Here is a 16,218-nt window from a genome sequence, read left to right as displayed (position 1 = left end):
TACCAAAGCTCCTTATACGAAGACATTGTTGTTGTTGTTGTTGTTGTTGTGCCGTCGAGTCGGTTCCGACCCATAGCGACCCTGTACAGGGTTTCCGAGGGTGTAAATCCTTACGGGAGTAGAAAGCCTCATCTTTCTCCCGCGGAGCGGCTGACCTTAAGGTTAGCAGCCTGATTCGTAACCACTACGCTACGAAGACATGGAGGCATGAAAATACTTGGGCTAACATGGGCTGGTGAATGGTTAGTGAAAGTATACAGTAAGTGACAATGGTAGTAAGGGACTTGAATCCAAAGTGAAACATTCTGGATTTTAATACATAAGCAATAGGAAGCTACTGATGACTTTTAGATGGGAAAGTGATATGATCATATTTATCAATGGAAATGATCCACATAACTCTTCTAGCAGATGTGAAAAATATAGATTGGAGATACCCAGACTTGGGCAGAAGACCTACTAAGAGACTACTTGGAAAGTCCAAGTAAAAGATGCTGGTGGCCTGAACTCTGGAGCTGATTGGACGAAGAGGAAGCATGAAATGGTAGGGAACTTTTTTGAAGCAGGATGGGCCGGATGTAGGGGAGGTCAATCTTACATTACCTCTTACAATGAAGACATGATGGGTGTAGGTGCACTGCAGACTTTAAAAAAAAAAAAAAAAATGGGGAAAGGAAAAGATCTCTGTTCCAGGTCCTTAGGATGACATTGTTTTTGCAATTTAGCACTAAATTGAACTCTGAGCTCCCTGAAACCAAGGCAAAAAGGGCAGCATGATGATGTACCTAGCTCTCATTCTCTGTTAAAATGAAGTAAGACAAGGAAGAGGAAGAGACTAGACAGACTGGGTGGACAGAAGTTAAGTCTAGATGGCACCTGTGGGCAGGTCGTAATTATACCTGATTCTGAGAGTCCTGGGGAAATGACATTTCTGGAATTAGTTGTTTCTGGTTGCTCATACTGCTCTATTTTTGAGGCAGCAAAGTGGAATGCAGAGTCCAGCCTTTGTTCAGGAAGTTTTCTTTACAGACAGCTATTGAAAAGTATTTCAACCTAGTAAATGGATTCCCTACCAGCCCACCATGAGTAGTAGCTCAACAACCCATCAGATGCTTCTTACTTCTCCCAGTGGTCTCCCCTTCAACATTCAATGGAGTCTCCAGGAACTCTGCAAGAGAAGCTGGGCAGGAAATTGAGGTTCAAATTAAACATATTTACCCAAAGTGGCACAACAAGTTAGGGAGAAAGCCAGAATACAGACTTTACCTCTTGATTGCAGAGCCTAAGTGTTTCTGGTCTGGACAACGCTTGTTGCTCTCTTCTTTCAAAACCCAAACCAATTCCACTGCCCTCAAGTTTGTTCCTACTCATAGAGACCGTGTAGGACTGAGTAGAACTGCTCTATAGGGTTTCTTTCTGAGGCTGTAAATCTTTATAGAGGAGGAGTGGCTGGTGGATTTGAACAACTGGTTTTGTGGTTAGTAGTCCAGTGCTTAACCCAGTCCACCACCAGGGCTCCAACGTCCTTTTAACTCATGTATTCATTCAAACAAGGAGTCAGGGTCCGGCTCTTCAGCTCTCACTGAAGATAGATGAACATGGCCATCACTGTCAGAGAGGTGCCTGGCCTTACCTACAGAGGCAAAGGAGAGCATATGTCCTACCTCAGGAGAGAGGAGAAAAGCACGGAAAGATGTCTCAGAGAAAGGTCAAAGGACCCAGCTGGGCTGCATTTCAACCTGGTGGAGGTACAGAGGAGAACCGGGAAGGGCACTCTAGGCCCCTTGAATTATGATGCCCTCTCTTTGGGTTTTGAGTGTTTTGACTTTCATAATCTCATCTGATCTTAAAGGCAATTGCCGTGAAGATCTTCACGACTTCGCATTTCAGAGGTGTGGAGAGACTTTTTAAACACGATTCCTGATTCCATCGGGATGCGGAGCGCCTCCCGGTTTCCGCAGCCTTCTTCCCCACACGGATCCCGGCATCTCATTCTTAGCCACCCGAGAGTTATACCTGAAGCCTTAACTGGGTTCCATCTTCCTTCATTTGGGGCGTCACGGGGAAGCAGGGGTTAAAACCCGTGGCCCGGGTGGCCCCTTCCCCCTCCCCAGCCCCCTCGCCTCCTCCCGGCGCCGCGCCTGGGGCGTCCGTCCCGGAGACCTGCACGAGAGAGGAGGAGGAAAAAAGTGGGCCTGTTTCTCGGGTGGCCAATCCACCGAGTCCTCGGTGCCCCAGAGGAGGCGCCAAGTACGAGGCCAACGCCAGGCCGGGGCTGCTTGCTTCCCGCGGCAAAGTACAAATGCGCCCGAGCGCCGCGCCTGGCGCCCTTGGCGTGCACAGCCGACCCGCGCTCAGCCAGTCCCGCGACCGCCGCGCCGCTGCCTCTGCTGCCGCTGGTACCGCCGCTCCACAGGGTCCCAAGACCTCGAGCACCGACTCCGAGCCCGCGGAGCAGGCTCTAGCCCGCGTGTCCGGAGCACTCCGGTGGCCCAGCGCGCCTTGCCCGACGCTGCGCGCTCCCCGGACCTGTGCCCTTTCCTCTCTCTTTCTTCTACTGCTCGCCCTCTCACCGCCTCTTCTTTTATTGCTTTCACCTCTTACCAAACCTTCCTCCATCTCTTCATCTCTTTCCCTCCTTCTACCTTGGTGTCTTCCCACCTCGGACCTTCCTCTCCTCCTTTTCTCTTCATCACCTTTCTCTCGGTCCTTCTCTGGTTCTCCTCTGTAGCAGTAGCTTTCTTTGGGTCTGTGGAGTGTTTTGTGACCCTGTGCCTCAGTGTCCTCATCTCACTTTCTCCCGACTCCGCCTGGAGGCCTGGCCCTGGGGAAAAGAAGAATGGTTCCCGAGGTGAGAGTTCTCTCCACCTTGCTGGGGCTCGCGCTGCTCTGGTTCCCCTTGGACTCCCACGCTCGAGCCCGTAAGTAGTTGGGGATGATGGTCAGGCAGAGAAGGATTCCGGGGACCCTGTGATGGGGGCGGGGGTAGGTAAGCGCCAAAAACTGTTCTAACAGCCATCCAGGCAGCACCTGTGCCGGCAGGGGTGGGAACTCCTCTGGGAGGATACTGTTGGCAAGACTCAGAGGCAGGGGGCTGCTGCCATTGACTTGATGATGGGGGTGCTGAGGGCAGTGAAGTGAGGGCAGGACGTTGAGCTTTAGGGAAAAGAGGCTTAATATTCCTGGTAGAGAGTTCCATATGTTTGGCTGCAAAGAAGAAGTATGATGAATACAAAAAGGCTGTTGCATTTAGAAAGAGTGTGTTGGAAGAAATAAGCGCTTACTAGGTCGCTATGGGTCGGAACCGACTCAACGGCACTTAACAACAACAACAACAACAAGGACAACGTTGGAGTCCTGGTGTGGCACTGTGGTCTAATGCATCAGACTGCAAAGTCGTTTGAACTGCAGGGTCGGTGGCTCAAACTCACCAGCTGCTCCTTGGAAACCCCTATACAGGGTCGCTATGGGTTGAAATCGACTGGACGGCACTTAACAACAACAGGACATCCTTGGAGTCTTGGTTTGGCGCTGTGGGATAAAAAGCACTGGACTGCAAAGTCGGCTTGAACCACAGCGTCAGCTGTTCAGACACACCAGCCACTCCTTGGAAACCCTCTACAGGGTCGCTATGAGTCGGAACCGATTCGATGCCACTTAACAACAGGATAATGTTGGAGTCCTGGGAGCATAGGAGGTTGTAGAGTTTGGCTGCAAACATAGAGGTCAGCTGTTTTAATCTACCAACGGACTGATGAGGCTTTCTGCTCCCTGTAAAGATTTACAGTCTTGAAAACCTTTATTGGCTCACTCTGAGTCAAAATCAACTCCATAGCACACAACCACCACCACCACTACCAGGATAACTTTCCTTTCTCTCTGTTGATCTTCACAACACTCCAATAGATGGATATTATCACTGTATTTTATAGATGAGAAAACTTAAGCTGAGAGAAAAGAAGGAATATGCTCAAGCTTACAGATAGTAAGCCATCCTAAGCCTATACTCTCTAGTACCAAATCCTGTTTTTCCTCCTGCCCCACACATAGTGCCCAGGAAGAGCCCTGATTTGGAACTGTGAGACTCTGGGAGGAAGCCTGGCACAGTGAGATAGATCAAGGTCTTCATTTCCCCAGTCCCGTTGAATACCACCTGGTGGGAGGCAGGTATCCAGGGTACCTTTATACCTATATGGTCTAGTCCTTAGTTTCCTAGTCTATACAATGGGAGTAGAACTCCCAGGACTGTTAATGGAGATTAAATTAGAGAAATATGCAAAGCAACAGCACAAGGCTGGAACAAGGCAGGTTCTCAGAAATGATCAGTTCACAAATTCATGCTTTTCCATTTACAATGTGACCTTAACAAGTTACGTATTCTCCCTGAACCTCAGTTTCCTCACGGACCCCACAATAGGCTATTAGATTCACTAAAGGGATTTGCAAGGGCAAATCCCTTAGGATGGTGTGAGGTTGAAAAACCAAAGCAAAACCCCCTTCAATGAGAAGGGAGAAGCTTAGTTCAAACCCCATCTGCCCAATAAAGAAACTGAGGCCAAGTAGGAACAGTGGTTTGCCCCAGATCACAACAGGCAGAGCCTGCAACTAAAACCTCAGTTTCCCAATGCCCAGTCTGGCGCTCTTTCCTCTCCACAGTTCAGCTCTCGAATTTATGCCTTTCTTTGAGCATGTGACTTTCTGGAGCTGGCTGCTGGATTTTGTTTCAGTCTTGTCTCTGCTCGTGAGTGCAGGGTGTGTGATCATCTCAGGCCTGCCTACAACCTAAGATTCACAGGAGTCCTTAGGAAAAAGTCATGTTGGGTTCAAGTCCTGATTCTGCCTCTTACTAGCCATTGTGACTTTTCATAAATCCCAGCTCTCTGAGCCTCAGTATTGTCATCTTTCAGAGAGAGGTCCTAACCTGAATGGCTCTTGGGTAGATTAAATGAGAGGACATGTCTAAAGTGCTCAGAACAATGCCAGTTGCTCAGTAAATGTCACCTCTTCCTCCTTGAATTCTGGGGGCTTTCTATAAATTCTAATCTGTTGTTTTCTACACGAGTCAGCACAAGATACCCTCCATGCCTCTCTCTTCCACTTGGTACCTCCTTCTTGGCCCCAAGATATCCTAGAATCAGACTACTGTGCAGGATTTCTCATATCTTACCCACATCTCTCTCTTCACCTCTCATATCTTGTCAGCCCAGCAGAACCTTACTTAGGTCACCCTGCTTCCAGCAAATTCTCTCTGACAACCTGATCCATACTCATCTCTCATCCATGCCTTGCTGGCCCTCAGTTGCATACCTCTCACTGGGGTCTGTCAGTATTCCATCTTCCCCCACAGCCTAGTCTAATGTATAGAGAGCTTTTACATGTCCCGACATGCAAATAGAAGAACTCAGAGCAGACTTGTTATCTTGAGGTGAACTGGCATTCAGAGGAAGGTGTACAGATTTGAGGATGTCAGAGCTGAAAGAGCCTTTGAAAATCATTGATGTCTGCCCCTCAGTTTACCTATCTATATCATTAAACTGAAACTCAGACAGGGGAAGCTCTTTGCCCAAGGTCGCACATCAAATTTATTAAAGATCCAGTAGCAGAACCAGTTGCCATTGAGTTGATTCTGACTCATGGCGATTCCACGTGTGTCATGGTAGAACTGTACTCCTTGGGGTTTTCAGTGGTCGGTTTCTGGGAAACAGATCACCAGTCACCTCTGGGTGGACTTGAACCTCTAACTTTTTGATTAGTAGCTAAGTGTGTTGACAATCTGCACCATCCAGGATCTCGTATTATAGAACAGAGACCTGGATTGTAATTTCCAATCTGTCACTTATTGGCTGTATGAATTGAACCTTCTTGGAGCCTCATTTTGTCTAGTGCTGACAGTCTGTGAAGATAGAAACAGTCCCACCGTCACTTGCCAGGGTCCTATTTGAAGGTGTCTCATGAAGGTTCTCATCTCAGTTTAAATGGGATATCAAGCCTATTGTGGGTAAGAAATCTCTGACATCTTAGGTGTTTTCAAAAAGGGTACCAACAGATGGAAATTCTCAAATCTGTGTGGTGTCAGACTCCTAAATTGGCCCGACCCTGCAGAATGCCAAGGGCCTTCGAACATAGGTGGTAGCTTGCTCCCCAGTTAAACTGCAAGGCTAGTCTAACAAAGGGTATTGTATACTCAGCTCTATTTCCAGTCTTAGACTGAGTTCTGATGCCAACCCAGACTGAGCTTTAACTCCAGTTGCAGACTGAGCCCTAACCCTCCAACCCTGAGCACAGATTGAACCCCATTTCACCCTCAGGCTAGGTCCTTTCCCTGACTTGCTCTCTGACCAGTACTGATCCCAGCTTCAGGCTGAGCTGCATATATGTGTGATGTTGGTCACTGTGCACCTACCTACCCCCTCTGTGGGGTGAGAACCTGACCAGTCTCTTGACTCCCTCTCCAGTGCTCTGTCCCCTAGGTCAGCTCCTCTCCCCTGTCTCCCACACATGCACACATTCCTCCCTTTAAGGTATCCAGCATGCTCCTTCTGTCTCTTCCCTCCTCTCACCCAATCCTGCTTTCAGGAGAGAGTTGCCACAGTAAAAATATCAGTTCCTCTATTCTTTCTCCAGGAGTCCTGGTGTAGCACTATAGAATAAGCACTCAATTTCAAAGGTTGGTTTGAACCACAAGGTTGGTGGTTCAAACTCACCAGCTGCTCCTTGGAAACCCTATATAGGGTCACTATGAGTCAGAACTGACTCTACGACACTTAACAGCAACAACGTTCTTTCTCCAAATCCCACTGCCGTCGAGTCGATTCCAACTCCTGGAGACCCAGTATAGGGTTTCTGAGGCTATAAATCTTTTACAAGAGCAGAAAGCTTCTTCTTTCTCCTACGGAGTGGCTGATGGATTCAAACTATTGACCCTGTACCCTTGTTATTAAGTGCCCCATTAAGTTGGTGCTGACCCTTAGTAACCCTGATAGGGTTTCCTAGGAGCGGTGGTGAGCTTGAACCACTGACCTTGTGGTTCAAACCGACCTTGCGGTCCAGTGCATTAACCCACAGCGCCACACCAGGACCCCAGCCTACCCTAGGGGATATATGTTCTAAGAACTGAAGCTTTTCATTCCTAGATAGAAGAATTCCAGACCTCAGAACAGGGATGAGGTGGGAAGGGAGCTACCCACAGTACAACGTGGTTCAGAGGGCAAACTTGGAATCAGAAATCTGGGGCTCCAACATTGTGTCTGCCACCAGCTCCTACTGTGACCCAAGATAGGTATCTTTTTCTTTCCCTGAGTCTTTTTTCTAGCTGTAAATTAAGTTGGTGGATTTGAACTGCGTGATCTTTTGTGGACCATTCCAGTTTGTGGACCATTCCAGTAACAATTTGTAATTCTAAGACTCTAAAATCCAGTGGGGTCTAGGTTTGGTGCTGTAGGGTAAGCACTGGATCATTAATCATAAGGTGGTGGTTCATACTCACCGACTGCTCCTTGGAAGCCCTATACAGGGATCAACTCGATGGCACTTAACAACAACAAAAACGAGGTCCAAAGATGCTGTTGCTTTGACTATGAGAGTCTACTATGATCTTTGGAAAAGGGAATGAGTCTGTAGTCTGATACTTCAACTGGGAAGTAAGAGTCAAGTTGTCAGATGCTCAGATGCCTGGAGTTTGTACCTGGAGAGCTTAGAGTAATAGGCACTTTCCTCTGCTGTTCACCTTAGTCACATCCCCATCCACCTGTCTACATATGTGTGACAGTGAGCTGGGGGGCACTGAGTCTGGCTCTAGGCGGGCCTCTCTCTTGTGTGTCTTAAGCTGAACTTTCTGCACCTCCTTTCTCTCACCGTTAGAGGTCTCTGCCTCACTCACTGGCTTGTAGGCTGCACAGCAGAGCTGTGAAACAGCTGTGCAGCTGCTCCAGCTGTTGCACCTGTTCCACAACTGGCCTCTCAAGTTCCCCCAGCCACCAGCCAGGGCGCCAGGATCTGGGGAGGGAACTTGTATCTCTTGGAGTCCCAAAAGACAAGGATTGGTGTGGTAGCAGTGCCCTTTGAGGGTGGTACAGCAATCATTTCAGACATATCCCTGCCTCTGGGAAGGTCTCTGTCTCAGAGAAGACTGTCCCACAGTCTTTTATTACCCATGCTTAGAGGTAGGAAGTTCTTCCTTAGTTCTCAACTAAATCCTTTTGTTTGCAATTGAAAGCCATTTTTTCTAGCCCTGTCCTTTAGGGCATGGGTGTCCCTAAAAGCACCTGCCCCACATCTGAAGACTAGCACTGTAGTTTGTGCTTACATGAATCCATGATCTTCAACAAGTCCTTTTCTCTCTCTGGGACTCAGTTTCCACATCTGGTAAATGAAGGGATTGGATGTCTTCTCTAAATCCCTAACATTCAAAGATTCTATTTTTCTATGTATCTATGTTCAAGGAACGATAAATTGTGAACAGCCCCATGGCTGCCCCTGGCCCTTGCTAGGTGACAGACTTGCCTTTCCTGGTTTGACTGTTCTCCCCTTTGAGACTCTTTATGCTCCCGCACACTTGCCATGCACCAGAAACAGGGAATTGGATTCTGAGAAGTGGAGCTCCTTTCCCTCGGTTACCCAGCTTGGCCACTAAAGAGCTGAGGTTTTTATTCTGATTCCCTTAAGAGGCCTCTTCAGTCGGGTGTCAGAGCCCACAGCAGGGCTTATGTCTCAGATGGGAGCAAGTTTGTTTGTGTGAAAAGGGGACTATAAATAAATAGAGAAAGTATGGCTGTGTGGGCGTAAGGAGAGAGATGTAAACGTTCTCACATTCCTGTGCAGCCTGGCTCACTCAGGTTTCCTGAGTTCTTGCAGGCTGGGGACAGGCCAGCCATGATCCCAGCCTCTCTCCTTTCACCCTTGCCCCTCCTAATGCTATTTTCATGGCCTTAGCCAGTTTTCCTCCCAGTTCAGAAGCTTCTTTCTGGTTGCCTTTTCTACCTCCTACTGAGAGAATTCCCCACTACACTTCCCACTCCTAGTCACCCCCTCCCGCAAGACCTTTATCACAACATGAGGGTTTTGAGTCAGTCTGGAAGATGAAATGGAATGGGAACTGTTTAGAAATTTTGACTTACGTTATGTATGGAATGACTCATCTTCTCCTTACCTGTTCCAGGCTCCTGAGTTTTTATACATTCTGTTGTTTGGTTCGGCAGGTGGTTTGGGAGTTCAGATGGCAGGGAGCACACTGGAGACACAGTGATTCTTAATAGGCTCTGGACCTTGCTCTCCAGAAGGTCATGATTTAATGACGGAGAAGAACCCATTTGACAGTGTGATGAGGGCTGGGTTCAGTTATGTGAGAGCCCTAGGGAAGGAGAGATCAGTGGTCTGAAAAGTTGGGGCAACTTCACTGAAAGGTGATGTCTCATTTTTTAAAATGAGGAGTTGATCAAACATGGTGATGGGAAATCACAGTCTAGGTGGAGAAAATAGCAGTGGGCAGGCACAGAAGTGTAAAGGATCCTGGTGAAGAATGAGGAATTTGTCAAAGCTGAAAACAGGGCCACAACAAAGAGGTCTGGTGGAAAAGCTGGGGATGTGGCGATAATGTTTGGAGTTTCTCTGATAAACATGTTGTAAACTCATGGTGACCCTATGCACAAGAGAACAAACATTGCCTGGTCCTATGACATCTATGATCACTTGCAGATCAGACCATTAAACATAGCTGCTCTGAATTCAGTTTTGTTGTTAAGTGACATGGAGTCAATTCAGACTCATAGCGACCAGGGTTTCCAAGGAGCAGCTGGTGGGTTTGAACTACCAACCTTGTGGTTCATAATCCAGTGCTTACCCTACAGTGCCACATCAAGAGTCAGGAATTCGGATTAGATCAACTAAATCCCATCACTGTAAGTCATTGTCAATATAGGTGCAGGTTGTGGTGTATCCTCAGCACACCTCAGCCACTTGCAGTTTCCTGCATGAACCACATTCACACCCACCTCTCTGCCTTTGCAGTAAGCTTCGGAGACAGCCTTCCCTCTTTCTTCCCTTTGTTATTAACTCCTTCAAGATCCAGCTCAGGTGTCTTCTCAGAAGACCTATGTATGCTTCAGCTGTTATAGCACATGTAGTACATTTATCTGGCTTCTTCATTAGGCTGTGAGCTCCTTGAAGTTGGGAACTATGTCTTCTTTGATCATATTTCATGTCCAAGGTTGTGTATACTTGATATATAAAAAGCTCAACAAATGGATGACTAACAGGAAGTAGGAGACCTGGTGTGGCACTATGGGCTAAAGCACTGGACCGAAAGGTTGGTTTGAATCACATGGTCAGCGGTTCAAACTCACCAGCCACTCCTTGGAAACCCTATGTAGGTTCGCTATGAATCAGGACCGATTCGACAGCACGTAACAACATAACAACAGGAAGCGAAGTAGTAGGATTATTACTAATGATAATAATGTTTACTATTTATTGAACTCTGATATGCCATTTATTCAGAGCCAAAACCTCAGTCCCATCCTTAACTGCTCCTTTACCCTCTCCACCCATAGCCAGTCCATCCCAAAGTCTTTCCACTGTACATGTTAACGTGTTCCTCAAGTCAGTAAGTACACTTTTGCCCATCGGCACTACTTCTCGATTGGTACAGTTCACCATTATTTTAATTTTTAATGTTTTATTGTGAATTATGTGATAATTTACATGGGAGAACATTAATTTTACATTCATTCGATCGTATATCGTCTCATTGCCATGGTTACAATCCCTTCCATACATCATCAACCAGCCAAAGGTTAGATCCAGAGAGGAAGAGCAACTTTGTGCTGAAGACTTGGAGGATATGGGGGGCAGGATTACAGGGTATACCCTTTGGTTCACCACTATTTTAAATCAGAATGATTGCAGCTACCTCTCCCCAGACCGTCTTCATTTTTGCTGCCACAGTGACGATTCTAAAATGCAAAACGGATCACAGACCTTGCTCGCTTAAAGCTTTTCCATGGCTTTCCCTTGCCCTTCGGGCTCACAAGACCCTTTGTGACCTTCAGACTTTCTCTTAAGTCTGATCCTTTGCCTCTTACTCCAGACACCGTGCCACCCTGTCTTCAACCTACCTTTCTGAACTACTTTTCATCTCTGTAGCCCAGCCCTGGGGTCAGATCCTTGTTGGTACAAGGTAGTGTTGAGGGCTACTGTTGCTGTTGTGTTGTGGTGTGCTATCAAGTCGGTTCTGACTCATAGCAACTCTTTATAGGGTTTCCAAGAGTGACTGATGGGCTTGAACCTACAGTGATTATCCTACAATGCCACACCAGGGCTCTGAGGGAGACTGACCTGGCTATAGGGAAGAGGTAAAAGAGGGGGAAGAGGAGCCACAGAAAACAGGCTTGGTGAGGTTATAAATGAGATTTGGGAGATTTGACCTCAGTGGTTGGCACTATGAAGCCATAGCAGCTCCCTGAGCAGTGGTTTTAGCTTCATGTCCTAATAGGTGCCAGGTACTGCCACTTAGGATTCTGGGAATAAAGGAACTACTACAGCAAATAGACTGTTAAGGAAATTTGGAGTCCACATTTAGATCTGGTTTCTGTCTGTTTGTTTTTACTACTATGTAATTGAGTGTCTAATATGTATCAGCCAGTAAGCATGCTACATATATCATCTGATTTAATTTCACAATAATCCCAAGAGGTAGTTAAATTGCTAGTTTCATTTAACAGATGTGGGAACTGAGGCGAAGCAATGGTTAAGTAATGTGCCCAAATTCATACACAAATACAAGCCAAAGCCACGATTTGGACCTTGGCTGTCTGACTCCAAAGCCAGAGACTTAACCACTGTATACATATGCTCACTGAGTGAGGGATTATGAAGGGTATGAGCTCTGTCCAACATCAATTACTCTCCAGCCCATCTAAGGCCTAGGATAGGGCCAGTTGTCCTCCCCAAACTAAAACTTCACTCACTACAGTTTTTTTCCTGAGTTAGTCATCAGAACCAGGGAGTATTAATGGAGAGTGGGGAAGCGAACTGTGGACACAGGTGATAGGGAGAATCCTGAGGGGATGAGATGTGGGGTGGGGAAAGGAGAAGATGCAGGACAGGCCCAAGGCCTGCACAGGAGTTAGGAGGCCACTGAGGACCAAGGGGGAGGTGGAAAGGGAGGAAGATGTGAGAGACAAGTATACCTACTTCAGTGCCACTTAGGGTTGGCCCCACTGACTCCCTGAACCTGAGATGTTAAGAAACCATTAAAAAAAGAACTTCATGAAATCTTGGAATGATCAAATCTTAGAACCACAAAATCATAGCATTCTAGAAGCTTTGTGTTCTAAAGAACTGTTTGTTGTTGTTAGGTGCTATTGAGTTGGCTCCTATTCATAGCAACCCTGTATAGGGTTTCTGAGAAATGACTGTAGGGTTTGAGCTGCCAACCTTTTGGTTAGAAGTCCAATGCTTATCCTACAGTGCCATACCAGCACTGTAGGCTCTAGAAATATGAAATTTTCTAATCCTGAATCTTAGACACCTAGAACCTTGGAGTCTTAGCCTCTTTAAATCATGGATCCAAAAGCTTAGCAGAAAAACTCTAAAGGGCATACATAGTTCACCCTTCATATTTTGAAAATGGGAAAACTGAGGCTCAGAGATGGAAGAAAGCGTCTTCCTAAATGCCACATGGTTAATTCAGGGCTTCAGGAACTAGAGCTGCTTCCACCAGCCATGTGCAGGAGCTGAGGAGGCCTGCCCCCTGGCAGGTCCTCCTCTCCGCCTGGTTTTGGCATGGCCACCCTAAAGGGAGAAGGAGCTCCAAGCAATGCCACCTTAGAGGGCAGGGTGAGTTGGGGATTGTGGTGGGCAGGAAGCCTCCAGGGCTGACAGACAGCCTGCCAGGCCCCCCACATTCTCAGCTTCTGCCAGGACGATTGGTGGGGGGAGGGGACTTCCTGACCTGACCACTGGCTGAGATATTTTCTCTGTCTTAATGCTCTGAGCAGACAGCAAGGTCGGGTGCCAATTGGCATAGGGGGTGGGGCTAGGAGGCCACCCCAAGGTGGGCCAGGGTTTCTTCAGTAACTGGGCTGAGAATTAAGACTGAGGTGTGTCGCAATCGGCCCCCTCCCTACTGGAGGGAAGGGACAAGGAAGAAAGACATTATTCACTCCTTGGAGAGTTAGGCTGGCTCTGACAAGCACCCCAGCTGGGCCTGTGTCCCACCCTCTCTGCCAGCAGCGGCTGAGAGATAAACACAGCTCATTTGATACGGGCCAGCCAGGGGCCTTGCTGGAAACAGGATCTGATATCTAATCCCCCCTCCCCACCACTGAACTTTGGGGGACTGGAAAGGGGGTGGGGAGGGAACTAAGTTGTGTGTTCTTATGATCCTCAGTAGCCTTCAAAGCCCAGACTCCGAAGGCATCATGACATTGGCCTCAAATCTTTGTTGTGGGAGACCCAGTTGGACAGAGCAGGAGCAGTGTGAAGATCTAGAGGGAGGCAGATTGAGGCTACCTATAAGAAAACTTACTAAAAGTTGGGACTGTCCCATAAGTTCCTCTCCCCAGAAACTATGTTCACAGGTTTGAGTTCGGCCCAATCCACAGCACTGACTGAGAGAGAATTCTTCATTGGGTGTAAGCCCTTTGAACGGCTATACTGTTTTCTAATGTTCTGAGATTCTGTTAATTTCAGTCTCAGGGATTGTGATTCAGAAAGTGTGAAAGTCAATGTTTTCAGGATCCTTGATTCTAGAAAGTGGGAAGGAAAAGGCATACAAGGCAGCTTCTAGATTCTAGAATGGGAGTCCTGATGCGATGCTGTAGGACAAGCGCTGGACCACAAGATCTGTTTGAATTTCATGGTAGGCAGTTGAAACTCACCAGCTGCTCACCAGAGTTGATAAGAGTCAGAACCGATTCAATGGCAGGTAACTACAATAACAGCAGATTCTAGAACAATAAGGATCTAGTATAGAAAATGAGGGATGGTTGCCAGTGGAACTGAGAGAAAAGAAGGAACTTAAGCGTTTAGGTCCTGGGATTGGAGAAAAGTCATCATAGGTGGTGAAGTGAACTGGAAAGAGTTTGGCTTTAGAGTTGGGATCCTAGGTTCAAATCACCTGCTACATGGCCCTAGGCAAGTCACTTTGGCTCTGTGAACCTCAGGCTTTTCATCTTGTTTACTAGTAACCATGACACTGCAAGATGAATATTATCATTTATATAATTTTTTTTCTATGGTTGTGATTGCTGACTTAATTCTCATTTTTATAATATCATTCAACTAAGCTGCCAAGCCCTAGGCTAAGTCAGCATTTTATAAGCATTATTTAATTTAATTCTAAAAATAGTAGTGCTACTGAGATAAGAACTTATGTTATAAATTCACCACAGAGAAGGTACTTAATAAATAAATGTTAGTTCCTTCACATTTAATTCAGCAAACCTAGCCTGTTACTTAGTGCCCAGGGACAAATGAAGACAAATCAAACCCAGTCCCTCCTTAAAAGACTTTTATTCTTTGAGTATCTGGGAAATTTTTGCATAGAAATTTTGCATTTCTCTCCTGAAATGCAAACCCATCTAGTATCTGTGTGGAAGATGGTTGGCAGGGAAAGGACAAGAGGTTACAAAGCTGAACTGGAAGGCTTGACCCAGGATAAGCCATGAGTGGGTAAGAGGTGAGGGCTGGATAGTTTTGGACAGAGCTCTGACAGGCTGAAGATCAAAGAGCACAGCCTTTGATATGGATTACATCTCAATGTCAAGAAAACAAAAATCCTCACCACTGGACCAGTAAACAACATTCTTATCAATGGAAAAAAGATTGAAGTTGTCAAAGACTTCATTCTTCCTGGATCAACTATCAACACTCACGGAAGCAGCAGTCAAGAGATCAGATGACGTATTGCATTGGGCAAATCTGCTGCACAGGAACTTTTTAAAGTATTGAAAAGCAGAGATGTCAGCTTGAGGACTAAGGTGCGCCTGACCCAGGCCATGGTGTTTTCAATAGCCTCATATGAATGTGAAAGCTGGACAGTGAATAAGGAAGATCGTAGAAGAATTGATGCCTTTGAGTTGTGGTGTTGGAGGAGAATACTGAAAGTGCCATGGACTGCCAAAAGAACCAATAGATCTGTTTTGGAAGAAGTGCAGCCAGAGTGCTCCTTGGAGGCCAGGATGGCTAAGCTTCGTCTCTCATACTTTGGACATATTGTCCGGAGGAAACAGTCACTGGAGGGTGTCATGCTGGGTAAAGTGAAGGGTCAGAGAAAAAGAGGAAGACCCCTAATGAGATGGATCAGCCAGGTGGCATTATTGATGGACTCAAGTGTGGCAGTGGTAGTGAGGTTGGCCCAGGATCGGACATTGTTTCGTTCTGCTGTGCATGGGGTCGCTATGAGTCGGTTCCGACTTGATGGCACCTGACAACAACAACTGATAGTCTGGGCAGTTGATTGGTTATGATAGAGAGATGGGGATTTCAGGAAAACAGAATTACAGGAGAGATGTCTCAGCCATCCAAAGAAACAAAACATCTCAATTGCTCTTAGAAGGCTTCATCCATATACTGACAAGTGATATGCAAATTACATAAAAAGATCCATTGATGTTCCAATCATAAATCACAATAGTAGCAATGACCATTTTTAATATATTAAAGTCAATTTTCTGACAGCCTTTTACTAGGCAGTGCTGTATTTGCCCAATTCAAGCACTTTTCATCACAGCAAGCAACAAAGATGTTGTCAGTAGCTTTATTTTAAAAGTGACAGGAGCCAGAGAGGTAGTATGTATGGGGGTGGCTGTGGGTAGGGTTGGGAAATATAGTAAATAAATAAACAGCGGCAAAAGAAGAGGAAATGAGTATGCATATGCGTATGGAAGGAGGACTGGACTTGGTCTGTTGTCCTTGCTTGGTGACTGACTTACTGTGTGGTCTTGTTGTTGTTGTTAAGTGCTGTCGAGTTGGTTCCAACCCATAGAGTTTCCGAGGTGTGACTGGTAAGCTTGAACCGTTGACCTTGTGGTTCAAACCGACTTCGTAGTCCAGCGCATTAACCCACAGTGCCACTCCAGGGCTGTGTGGCCTTAATAGTATTATTTATTTTCTCTGGACCTCAGCTTATTCATCTCATCATAACAGCTCATATTTATACCATGATTTCAATCTGTAAAACATTATCACTGCTGGATCCCCTAACTGTCCAATAAGGTA

General features: G+C 46.5%; 1 protein-coding gene across 1 annotated transcript in view; it reads left to right on the top strand.

The window, feature by feature from the left end:
• The first annotated feature begins 2,839 nt into the window (after positions 1-2,839).
• The window catches only part of CHRDL2 (chordin-like 2), a 41,848-nt gene continuing 28,469 nt past the window's right edge, over positions 2,840-16,218 (top strand). The window contains exon 1 of the mRNA XM_006875414.1: positions 2,840-2,921. Coding sequence (XP_006875476.1) covers positions 2,840-2,921 — 82 coding nt within the window. The remainder of the gene's footprint in view (positions 2,922-16,218) is intronic.

The sequence above is a fragment of the Chrysochloris asiatica genome, unplaced genomic scaffold (genome assembly GCF_000296735.1).
Source record: "Chrysochloris asiatica unplaced genomic scaffold, ChrAsi1.0 scaffold00326, whole genome shotgun sequence".
NCBI classification, from domain to species: Eukaryota; Metazoa; Chordata; class Mammalia; order Afrosoricida; family Chrysochloridae; genus Chrysochloris; species Chrysochloris asiatica.
Note: the sequence above shows the minus strand (reverse complement) of the source record. Positions and strands in the feature narration are given on the sequence as shown.